The sequence below is a fragment of the Microtus pennsylvanicus genome, chromosome 6 (genome assembly GCF_037038515.1).
Source record: "Microtus pennsylvanicus isolate mMicPen1 chromosome 6, mMicPen1.hap1, whole genome shotgun sequence".
Lineage (NCBI taxonomy): Eukaryota > Metazoa > Chordata > Mammalia > Rodentia > Cricetidae > Microtus > Microtus pennsylvanicus.
Genome location: NC_134584.1, coordinates 7,064,912 through 7,077,702, shown reverse-complemented (window position 1 = coordinate 7,077,702; position 12,791 = coordinate 7,064,912). Strand labels below are relative to the sequence as shown.

Below are 12,791 nucleotides of genomic sequence, written 5' to 3'. Positions count from 1 at the left end.
CTTACTCTGTAAACCAGACCTGGATAAGCCTAGGGGATATCCGCAGCGATGGTTACTGTCTAAGGCCCATTTGACAGGACTGAGGGTGTCCATAGAAACAACCCTCTGATTGTGCCTGTGACAGGCCATTTAGATGAGGTCCACTGAGTTGGAAGACCATTCCATGGGCAGGAGGCCTAGACTGTAACAAACGGGGAGAAAAAGCTGAGTGCCAGGATTTGTCTCCCTGCGCTTCCTGACCATAGATGTAATGTCACCATCTGCTACCACCGTGGCTTTCCCGCCACGATGGCCTGAACTGAAAACTGAGACACTTTGAGTCCCCTTTGCGAGGGCATCTTGTCATAGCAATGAGACAAAAGACGCAGATACAAAATCCCAGTTTGGCCACATGCTCCTTGTTCTGAGATCCCTGAAGCTGCGAGAAATGTCTGCTTAGATTCTCAGAGATAGGGAAGCACCAGATAGATTCATAGTCTGATGGGACCAGCACGGCCCCAGCACGGCCCCAGCACGGCCCCAGCACGGCCCCAGCACGGATCCAGCACGGACCCAGCACGGACCCAGCATGGCCCCAGCATGGATGAATGTCCCGATTGTAAGTACATAGCCATTGTCAAGATGGACGACACAACATTCTAGTGGGTTCAGACAACCCATCAAATAGCCAAGATGAATAAGTCATTAACACCGTGACTGGTTCAAAACAATGACAGTTTCTACAGTTTTCCCTGTGGGCCCACACATGAAATCAACAACAAGAACAATAACAATCATTCATTCATGTCTTCAGACCTGGGCACAACTCCTTATGCTTTCCTTTAAAACAGAAGTATTCTTACGGTTTTCCTTTTTTAGAAGACAAAAGGGTGGGTACAGAGACCCCCATCGACCCAAGAAAAGAGCATGGAATATTTGAAAGAATTTTAAATTGCTTGGCAATTTCCACCTGCTGTCACAGACCATAAAAATGTCTCCTTGGGTAACAGAACAGGTGAAAATGTTTCCAGGGTTTCTGGTTTTGCCTCTCCTCTCCTGCCCCCATTGATACTTCACTCCCCTTGGATAGCTATCCATACTCACCAAACCTTGGCAGGTCGATAGGGCCACTGAAGAATTCCCCTGGGACCGTAGGGAGCCTTGGTAGAAGCAGAACTCCTCTGGTGGTAACACCTGCACAGACGTGGTACCTCCCTTCCCGAGAGTTTGCACCATGAATCCAGGAGCCACTAAATCGCTGGCAGCTCTCAGGTCGAGATGGAGGTCATGCCTGGGGCCCTTCAGTCGCAGGTGGAGGGCATCACCTCCTGGCTGGGCCGCTGCTCGCCGCCGCCTCCTCCGCTGGTGATGCATGATGTCATGGGATACATAATCTCCGTTGTGGTCCACCTCATAGACAGAAACCAGGTCATACTCTGAAATCGAAAAAGAAACAGAGGCTGAGGAATCCTGGAGTTCTGAGAAGAGTCTCAGACCGGCTACACGGGATAGTTCTTGGGCTAGTAATGAAACATAACCCTGGAAGAGCAATTCTTGTTTGATGTGGCATTGGCTCTCCCTTTTATGTATAGTGGAATCTGCTGTATGGGTAACAAACTGTCCCGGCAGTGGAGATTTATCGGAAGGTCGCTTCCAACACTTTCCCATTTAGCTCTGTTGTTTATCCCTCCATATGAATTTGAGACTGGGTGGATGTTGAAGCCCCCCTCCCCCATCATTTACTGGGTGGAAACAGCAGATGGTCTTATGTTTTATGACAGCTGTGAAGCACTCCTTTCTTCATGTGCTTTATATTTTGTATAAAAACCTATACTGAACTGACAAGACATTTTGGCTTCAAGTACCATAATTGAAAGAGAAAAAAACCATGGTAGATATTCTTGCTGTTTATTTAATTCTGAAGTCATTGAACACACAGGAGGAATGGTAGGCTGCAGACACCTCCCAGGAATCATGGGTTACTCTACAGAGATGCTCACTCGCGCTGGACCCTCTGAGCCACCATAGACTTTCCTGTTGCCCTGGTTTCCCTTTTGTCCATCTGGGTTCTCAGGACACTGTCAGCAGGACATCTCTGGGTCAGGCCTTACCACTATACTCTATGGTGTCTTGGTTTAAAGAACATTTAACTAAATTAATTCATAAAAGTAAAAGAAAAAACAAAAACAAAACAAAACAAAAACCATAAAAAACCCTCCAAGATCCTATCAGACCTACATAGCTAAGACTGAAGAATCATCTAGTCCTACACCTGGACCCCCACCTTCCGCAGATAGCAGAGAGGGGCTTTCTTTTCTGAGTTCCAACATGGTTCTATGTATATCGAAGCTGTTCTGCCATTCTGAGAAAGCATCTTATTTTTTAAGATGATAACCAGGACTTTCCCGGTTCATACCACCGTCTACAATATCTTCTCTGTGTCTACCATCTGGGAAGAGGCTATTTCCAGGAGGGTAGGAGCCACGGGCTGGGCTTCTAGGTCAGGGTCCCAGCTGGCTGCTCAGCCGTGTTATCAGCTGAGACCTGTGGCCAAGGTAGCTTTGTCGAGGCCAAGGTTAAAAAAATATTTTAGTTTGAGATTAGCTAGCTCGGTTTATGTCTTTAAAATATTTAATTAAGCATGTAGTGCATGTGTCCGACTGTGTATGAGTGTTGGCTGGCTTTTGTGCTTGCGGTTTTTCTAATAGCTGAAAGCAACATGTCGGCATGGTGTCAGGCCTTGCTCTGGAGGTACTGCCAGGTGTCTTTGCAAAGAGCCCACTCTGAGCATGGGGACTGGAGGGGTCATCCTTCAGACAGCACCTTTGGAGCTTTCCTGGTTCCAACCTTCTAAACACATGGGTTCTCCCTGGAGTATAAACAGATTTCTACATAAGAGGTAACTCTGCTAGACTCCTGGTAACCAAGGCTTCTTTTCTGATTCATCAGGAGCAGACACAGTTTTCAGACTGTGTCTAAAGTATTATTTAATTATAGGGAAGCAATATCCATGTACTTATCATTAAATTATTTTGAGTGAACACAGTCACTTGTCTGTGATGCTTTTCTGTCCTGCCAAGCAATAAACAGGGGAAACAGAAGAAACACGTGGCAGTCAATGACAGGCCACAAAAGGCATGTGGCTGGGTTTAGGAGAGGCGAGGAAGGTTGGAGATTAAAAGCAGGGTGCCTTGTCAGGATGTTCTTCTGACAACCATGCTGGGTGAAGACACGAGGATGACAAGATTATGGAGCCTGCCACATAGCAGAAGGGAGGCCAGGGCTCTGCTCCTAAGATTCCCATCTCCTTCAGGTCCACAGCATCTCTGTGTCTCTCTCCAGTCCCAAGCTTCATCTGTAGATCTAGCAAGTAAGATTAACAGACTGGACTGGGTAGCAACTATAGATTAGGAAGGTAGCAGGCCTTGGCTGGTGACTGGACACCTGCATCAGAGCTGGTGACTGAGCTTTGGTGGGGTCAGACACATTGGTTTATTGTTTTCTGTAGGGGTGTGAAGGATCAGATGATCTGGTATCTGGTGAAGGGAGACAGACAAGCACAGCAGGCCTCAGCATGTCTGAGGAGACAGTGTAGGTATATCCTCTGTCCGCACATTGTCGGTTTGCAGTTCCCCAAAGCACTTTCCTTAGAGGGACAGCTCCCCTGCTCTCTGCACTGTGGGGTAGGCATAGCTGCCAGGGTGCTCTTAGCTAGCACACCTGGCTCCTCATGAGGGGTCCCCCGTATGGCTTCTAGATGCCTCCCCCTCCTGCAAGGGTGGTGCAATAAAGGCAAGAGGCACAAATCTTGTTGTCAGCCTAACTAGTGAGCGTCACTGTACACAGAGGGGTGAGCATGGTCACATCATCCAGCCACACCTTGCCTCGATATGTACCTGGAGGGCTCTCAGTCAACATACTGCAGAGACAATGAACACTTTTCAAAGTAACCAAGGGATAGAATCTACCTAGGTGTTGGCCATCAGGTGAACAGATATGGGAAAATGATAAACACAAGCATGTGCACGCACGCATGCACACACACACATAGACATAGATAGATTTGCACACACATGCAAGAAAGGGGTAAAGAACCAAGCTCTTTGCTTGCAGGACAAAGTATGCATGCAACCATAGATCATCATAGTAAGTAAAAAAAGACCCAGAAAACAAATATACCATCTTCTCTATTATTGTGGAGAGCCTGTATTTTCCACAGATGTATAACCTTATATTCATATACAATATTTAAGTAAGATGTGAGCCTCTCTGGGGCAATGAGTGAGAATGGTGGGAGAGAAGAGAGGGTGAGAGAGTGGGTGTGTTAAGGTACGTGGAAGATTTATGTACAAAAGTCCTCAGGAAGCATGGAAACCTGCAAACCGGTATGTGCAATGAATCTATGCCAATCAGTAAGTAAGGATGTGACTGCTAGCTAACAATGCAAACCATGCTCCAGCGGTATAACCTATATTCTTGGGGCCTCTACTTTAGAGGTGAGATAATCTATTTTATTTGAGAAAGGGGCATAGAGTATTAATTGTGTCTGGCAATTATTAATAATTTGCCTTTATATAGATGAGTCTTGTTTAGATAAATGTCTGACACCCAGCTTCCTGGGGTGAGTGACTTGGTGTGAATCATGGATAAAGATTTGCAAACACTCTCATTGGGGATGATTTGGTGACCAGCACGGTACCATGAAGAAGAGACATTCCGAAGAACCATGCTATTAATGCCATGACTCAAAAACTTCAGTATCAAGGGAGGGTTCAATGCCCCAAACTTTTAAGTTGTGAACCTTGAGCATTTTGATATTTAATAATTGTTTTTGATGCAATTCATCTCACTGTATTTACCAAACTCTCTGGAAAGGCCAGTGCCAGCTTTCAGGAGAAATTGTGTGCTAGACCTGGGACTGAATGCCTTGCTGTGACAGGACCTGGCTTCCAGGTAGCATCATGGTCTCAGCAAGGCTGCTTCTCTTAGGAAGTGCTTTGCTTTTTGTGGAGATGGTTTTGGCTGTCACTAAGGGGGAAAGGAGAATGAATGCTGCCCCTGCATCTAGGGAGGCTGGTGGACAGCGAATCTCGCAGCACAGCAAAGTGTTACTCCTGCCAGGGCTTGAGAAACCTTGATTTTATCAAGGCCTAGAATCAAATGCTCACAAATGTGTGGACGGCTCAGGGCTGGAGGTTACAGTGAGTGAGCTCAGAAGGCAAGCATCCCACCGCACTTGCTGGACCAGCGAAGACAAAGAATAACGGCAGGAAACTGAAAGCTATAACCTGACTTAATGTGTAATGTGTTAAGATAATCACTCCCCAAACCAGTGACTTATGATTTAAAAAGGAACAAGACTCCTGCAGCCTGATAATCCTTTAAATAAGCCTGGGCTATGCAGATGTTTGCAATGAGACAAAGTTCACAAAGGGCTCCCTGACTCACAACCCCCAGTGACTTGATTATACGAGGTTTCATGAGCACAGCCTCATGTCTGGGAAGGCTCCCATCTGGAAATGATGGCATTGAGATCAGGCGTACCCGTGGGTGTGCCAGGTTAGCAGCCACCACTTAGTAGAGAGGACAGCAAAAAGCCATGTGAAGGCTGGTCTGGAATACCCAGCCCTCACATGCGTTCACACTGGTTGCTTGAAATTAGCCATCGTAGGAATCTGTACATGCCATGAGTCAGAGCCCCCAGTCCTACCACAAGCCCCAAACACTCATGAGCACAGCCTGGCCTGGGCCTGCTCTGTCTCAGGATATATATGTCTAAATAAACGTCATTGCAAACCTGGAATATACAGTCAAAAATATAAATCCTTTATGTCCAGTTAGGTAACTTTTAAAAATGCATTTTAACTAGACGTGTACGTGTGCAGTGTGTGTGTGTATCTGTGTGTGGGAGTGTGTGAGAGTGTGTATGTCTGTGTGTGTCTGTGTGTGTATGTGTCTGTGTATGTGAGTGTCTGTGTGTGTGTCTATGTATGAGTGTGTATGTCGGTGTGTGTGAATGTGTGTGTCTGTGTGTGAGTGTGTATGTGCCTGTGTGTGTCTTTGTGTGTGAGTGTGTGTGTGTGTGTGTGTGTTTGATGTACCATCTGAGAGCAGGTGCCAACAGAGGATTGCTAGGTTCTCTGGAACTGACATTACAGGAAGCTCTGAGGCACCTAGGTCCTGGGACCCAGATGGGGACCCCTGGAAAAGCAGCAGGCACTCAGATAATCTCAGAGCCATCACTTCAACAACACCCCCTCTGCTAACATTCTAATGAACTTTTGAACTTTACCTTGGATCTGGAAGCCTAAGGTTTTTAAAAAGCTAAAAATGTGTGCTATGCTCTTGGCGGTAACCATGGATGCTATTACAGAGACAAATATGAGGAAAACCGCTGAGTAATAAAAAAAAACAAAACAGAAAATGAAATAGAGTCATCAAAAAAGTAAACCGATGCACTCATGTTCGCTAATCAAATTGATCTCAAATTATTTAGCCATCATTGCCTCAAGGAGCATGTGAGGCTCTCTTTCCTACTGCACAATTACCTCATGCATCCAGAAAAATAGCAAGAACCTCACAAGTCTCACTTTCAGCCAAACTCAGCTCCAAAGCTAATTTAACAATCAGCGCGTATCCTGGAGACCAGGCGTCTCACCGTGTGCAGACCCGGAGTCACAGAGCACTCTTGGCCCTGCGCTCTATTCCGACACTCTCTGTTCTGACACATCTCGCCTATGCTGGGTGATGGCTGTCCATGCTCTCATTTTGTCTTGTGATAGCTAAGGGGTGACAGCACCAGGAGAGAGCTGTGCAGGCATCCTGTCTCCACTAAGTGCCACCCTGGCAAAGGCTCACACCCTCGGTACTGTGAGCCCCGTTCAGGCTGGTAAGTGCCTGTCATGGAAACACTGCCCTTGGGATCAGGAACTGAGATGCCAGGCAGTGAGAGGCCTGTGGCCTCAGGCAGTAAGCGTGTCTTTTCTTCCTTGAAGAGATGTTCTGTCTATAATGGCATCATCTTAGAAAAGTCTTCATTAGTGCAATAAACATGACCCGGGTGGGCTGGCTGGATTCCCCAGCCTGCTCAGTGCTAAGCCTGACAACCAGTGTTTGATCTGACAATCAGAGTGTCTATCCTCTGACCACCATAGCACCCTGCACCCTACACAGGCAATAAACAAATCACGCAATAAACAAATGCCAAAGGCATCATGAGTCCCCATGGAATGTTTATGATTTTATTCTGAACATAGGGTAAAGTGCAATGTTAGAGCGGTAAGATCGTCTATAGGTCATGACTGTGAGGAGAGGCAGAAGCGCGGGGGGAGATGAAGGCTGCAGAAGGTGGGCTCTAAATAACTTTCCCTTCCAAACCCTCTGACAACCGGTCTAACCGCACTATACTGTTTGCATCTGGCGCCCTCCAGCGGTGCTCAGTCCTACGGTCGAGACTCATCCACCCCTTCCTAATTACCCTCGCATTTAGTATCGGGAATTTCAGCGACCAGTGTGCACATTCAGCTCTTATAAATTTACCATGATGAAGAGCGAGATAATGAGGATTCCCAAAGGGTCAATTCTTTAATCGTGGGAATTTTCTGAAAATCCACCAAAAAGATTAAAACTGGCTTGCCTTTGGTCGCCAATGCTGCTAACACTCTCCAGCTAATCCGACCCAGGAAAGGACAGAAGAGTAACTAACACGTATTGCGTGTTGCGGGTGCTGCGGACCCAGCGCAGACTAGAACCTCCTAGCGACTATGCGCTAGCCTGCTTTCTCAGTCATCGGGCGCCCTTGCTAGAACATCTCACAAGGGAAAGCTTCACTTGTGATGTCCTCCTGCTAGTGATACTGATTTGGTCACTTCTGTCTCCAGGTGTGTCAGTCAAAGGCGGAGAAGACTTCAGCGGGAAAGAAATGCGACGGTGAAGAAGCTGGCGTGGGAGCAAGGCTGCCTGGGTTAGGTTTGGTGTATTTACATTAATGATGCGTTTATTACGTTAGTATATAGAGTGTTCTAGGATCTTCCTACGCTCAGATATAGTACCCTTTCTCCAGTGTAACACTGGCATGCCTTTACCGCTTCTCTGGAAAATATGATACAGATATTTGTGGGAGGTCATCCGTAAGCAGGAGCTCACAATGTTTTAAAAGCAAGATCGCATCTTCAAAGCTCTTGGCGTCCTGAGCCCCAGAGGATTGCCAACTAGCAGCAGGGGGGTGTCGGACGCTTACCTGGGGGAATCCGCGAGCTCCCACCTCGCAGACTTACCATCGGTTTCCAGCCAGTCCGACCCGGAGGATAGCGGAGTTTGCGGGTCTCCCGGACTCCCAGACGCTGCATTTGAGGGTCCAAGGGCGCAAGCAGGTGTTTGCTAGAAAAAGTGAGAGCACCTCAGTGGGAATGCGGGGCTGCAGAGCCCAGTCACCTGAGGAAGGCACTTCCCGGTCTTAGGGACTCCGCCGGCACCTGCGCGACTCACCTGATCACTGACCTGCGCCAGCAACAGCACCCAAAGCGCTACACAACCACGGGGCTGCATGGCCCCGCCGCAGCGAGGGCTCACAAGACTCTGCTCAGCTGTCTCCACTGGGTCACTGGATAGCTCCGGTGCAAGCAATGTGCTAGGGAGCAGCGGGCCGGATCCGACAGAAGCTCAGGGATTCCAGGCAGCGACTCCACTATGCACACCAGAGTTATCACTGCAGCTTCTCTCTGCAACCAGGGGTGGAGTGGCAGTGGTGGCGGGGGCGGTGGAACACCCGCCCCAAGCATGGGACAGCAGGGAGGAGGGCAGGGAAGGAGAGGGCAGGGCGAGGGAGGGCAAAGGAGAGAAAGAGAGGGGAGCGGAGAGAGGGGGGAAGTAAAGCTGGGAGGAGAGAGGGGTACCAGTAGGAAAAAAGGCCAGGAAGAGTGGCAGGGCGGAGAGATCAGGAGAAGGGGGATCCACTCCAGGGACTGGGCATCCTTCACACATACAACCCAGCCCGAGGGTGTTTTGCCCACCTACATGCAAGCCTGGGGAAGAGGCAAAGCCAGGAGGGGGTAGTATCTAGCCATCTGCCCCTGTGCACTTGCGACTAAATGCCCTGGTGTGGGACTCCCAAGTACTGCAACTCCGTGGGATTTCTCACCTAAGGGCAGGACTGTGCAGCATAGGGGCAGGGCATTTGTCCTCTTTCCCTGGCCAAGGACCAATCTGGAGCTTGCCTTCTTTTCTGTTGGTTTTAGTAGGGGTGCACCGGGAGGGGTGGATCTGCTTATGAATGAATGTGAGTTGTCCTGGGGCTTGTGATGTGGAGGGGTGAATGGGGGACAAGGCAGGCTAGGGCAGGGCAGGGCAAGCTAGTCAGGAAGCTGGGTCTCTCACATCTATAGTCTGGTATAGGTCAGCAATGGCTGGTTCTAGGTTAACCTTAGCCATTGGCTGGCCCGTTGAGAGAGCAAGTGTCAGATGACTGGGCATCCTATTAGGAAGTCTAGGGACCCTAACCTAGACAAGACCAGTCATATTCAAGGCGACAAGTGAATGCTCTCCCTTCAGGCCTGTGTTCTAGTCCACCCATGCCCTGTGCATGTTTGTGAATAGGAATGCTTTTCGTGACCATTGACAACTGATAGTGTCTGCTGCAGTGTGGGCACAGGTACAACCAGCACAGAGGAGTGTACAGGTAGGTGTTTGCACGTGTGACCCCCAACGACTGCCCACCCCAACAGCTGCCCTCCACTTACCTTCTGTGGGTCCCTCATTTGTAGCTAGACTGACCTTGCCTGGTCTGTAGGGGTGGGAGGGATGCATGGGCGGTAGTGGCTGTGGTCTATGGGGTGCTTGCCCCTCTCTACATTGAGTTGAGATGCCCCAGGATGGCTCTTCATTGGCTGAAGGTGTCATACATTTCAGAAAGGACACAGCGGGATGGAGATTCCCTGACGTATGTGAATCATACCTGTGTCTATGTAATAGAGGAATACAACACCCTCAGTCCTGCAACCTTTAACTGTCTTGTCCCTCTGGGAGGGGAGGGGCCTATAAGACTTGTCTGTGGTGGAACATGGATGGCAGCAGTCTTATGAAGGTTTCATGCAAGCAACCAGTGATGTAACGAGTTCACAATACTGGTCTGCCAGGCAAGAACTACCCACTGATACAGTAAAGGCATGACCAGCCAGTGCACCCATAGAATAGCATTGTTCTCAGCCTTAGTCACACACACACACACACACACACACACACACACACACACACACAGACAAACACAAACAAAACGTATCTTTGTACTTTTATGTAAAGATCTGACATTGAAACTGGCCTTAAAAACACCTGTTATCCCTCTCTGCCCCTTCCCCAATGCCAGGAATATGTCTGTTCTAGTTTATACCTCAGGGTACCTGCTCTCACCCATCAGCAAAGACAGACTAAGGTGGGCAGTGCCTGGAGTTCTCCAAAATGTTCCCCAGAAAGAGGAGAAGTTTATCTTTCCTCTGGGTGCAGATCGTCATGGGTTTGGTAAGTGGGGTTTCTAATTATTCCCAGTCCTGTTCCTGGTAACATGAAGGGAGCCAGACTGTCCTGTGGAGATGTCTGGGCCTTTCATGCACAAGTTCCATCAGTCACAGAGAAGGATGAATGGGTGACATTAAACATTTACCCTTACAATGTAACACAGTTCTAAGGAGACTGTTTCCACTGGGAGGTAAGATGCTGAGCTCTGTACAAGGATGGGCTCCTGATATTTCCCTTGGCTGTGCAAGGAGTCTCATCATCAGCCTAGAACCAGACTCTGGGACAGCACAAGGGAGGATTGAGACTGTATAGAGCAGAAGGTCCTAGGTCTCAGTAAGTAACCCACCCCTCAGTCTTAGGAGGAACCACAGAGAAGGGGGCAGAATAGGGCAAACAGTGAGATACAGGTCCTCCTTGAAATGGGTGAGTGGAATTGAATGGTCACATTTAGTGAGCGTGGCCTATAATACTGGGACCAGTTCTTCCACATGTATAGAGAGAAGATATAATCCATACCAGAATGTGAATGGCTCTCATATAAAAATGTCCCACTTCAAAGCACAGGGCACACATGTGGCAAGGACCCTAACACCCTTCATCTTGCAGCTCCCTGAGAAGTCAGCTCTGGATGTGATGCAGAATGCATTCTGTCACCTCTGTTAAGCAGCAGGTCAGCATGGTCCAGCCTGGATAGAATCCGCTTTGCCGCCTGGCTTGGAATACAGGTGTTGTGGAAGTTGGCCCATGGGTTTACAAACAGTCTATGACTGTAGTTAATTCCAGTGGTTGTGACCATTGGTTCTTTATGCCAATGCATTGCTTCTTCTAATCGCAGTGGCATCATCTCCCTCGTGACAGCAGGGGCTCATTTAAGAAACCCTTGGGAAGGACTGGTGGCATACCTCAGTGTACCACGACACTTGTGTACCATGAGGAAGGCCATGAGTCCCATTCTTAGTGGTATAGGACAGAGTCATTTAAGGGAATGGAAAAGAGAAAATAGAACGATCTCACGCAAGCATCTGGAGTAAAGAAGCTACAGGGTGCTGAATTTTTTTCCCATGCTGATTAACCCTTTCCAGACTGGAGAAGCAGAGCCACTTTTTATGGGAACAGCATTTTAGAGCATGAGTCGGCTTAGTTGTTAGACTTTGTCAGGCACGTATGATTTGAACCCAAGCAATACAGGTTGACAGAGACATGTTACCTATAAGGCAAAACTGCCATTCCCACAAGTGGCTTAACAGAGGGGTGTGTGTGTGTGTGCATGTGTGTGTGCATGTGTATGTGTCTCTGTGTGTGTGCGTGCATGTGTGCATGCTACGGGGGCTGCTTAGGCCGTACTGTGGTTCCTGATTCACCCCACACAGAAGTCAGCCCAATAGCTGGAGTCTCAGTGGTCACAGATATTCGAAGAAGACTCTAATAGAAGGTCCTGCTGGAAAAGGTTTGCAGTCCATATTCTTTTCTTAAGTATTTGGGTCAGTGCTTGGCACACTGTGTAGCCTGGGTGAGCACCGTCCCATCTGCACAGGGATGTGGCATTGCCGAGAAGCTTTGCTGTTTGGAAGACTGAGAAGCTCCAGGCTCCCCACTGCAAGTCACAGGCGAGCAGCTGTCCCATAGAGGAGGTAAAACAGCCAGGGGGCCACACCACATACTACATAGCTCCAGTGTCCCAGGGCAGGGTGGACCAGGCCAGGCTTCACTTCTTCCCCAGCCACTCCTTCCGCCCCACTCGAGGGCGAGTTCTAGGCCTGGAAATAGAATTTCCTTCTACCATGAAAATTAAGCATAGTAAGAAATAAGAATTTAAAATAACCTTTTTTTTGTGGAAGAAAATTTAGCATTTCAGTCTGCGAGAAGATAAGCATTGTGACCTTTGTTTCTTATCCATTAGGGTTTCCTGTGAACACAGGAAAGTGTTGCTTTGGAGATCAGGGGGCACCAGACGGAAAGTCTTACTCCAGGCCTACATCACGTCAAGATCCCTGTTTATCCTGACCAGAGCAATGACGATAGGATTGCGATCCCTGGGTCTCCGGGGCAAACCAGAACTGTACTGATGGCTGGGACGGGGGCGGGGGAAGGGGGAACCATACTGGATTCCTGCCACCTGCTGCTCCACATCCCAGGAGTCTTTGGTTCTTCTTCACCTTGAGGGGTCACAGTTTGCGAAGTCTGCAGAGGAAGGGAAAATGGAAAACGAGGACAGATGACGTTGGGGCTTGAGTTCCAAACTGTGCACTCTGTGTTCCTCCTCCCTGACTAACTATGATGAAGTTTGTCTCTGATCAAAACAT

General features: G+C 48.5%; 1 protein-coding gene across 1 annotated transcript in view; it reads right to left on the bottom strand.

The window, feature by feature from the left end:
* Adamts16 (ADAM metallopeptidase with thrombospondin type 1 motif 16) overlaps positions 1 to 8,526 on the bottom strand; it is a 93,174-nt gene extending 84,648 nt beyond the window's left edge. Inside the window, exons 1-3 of the mRNA XM_075977796.1 lie at positions 8,467 to 8,526; positions 8,256 to 8,358; positions 1,084 to 1,415 (exon numbers count right to left, since the gene is read on the bottom strand). Coding sequence (XP_075833911.1) covers positions 1,084 to 1,415; positions 8,256 to 8,358; positions 8,467 to 8,526 — 495 coding nt within the window. The remainder of the gene's footprint in view (positions 1 to 1,083; positions 1,416 to 8,255; positions 8,359 to 8,466) is intronic.
* Between the last annotated feature and the right edge of the window lie 4,265 nt (positions 8,527 to 12,791).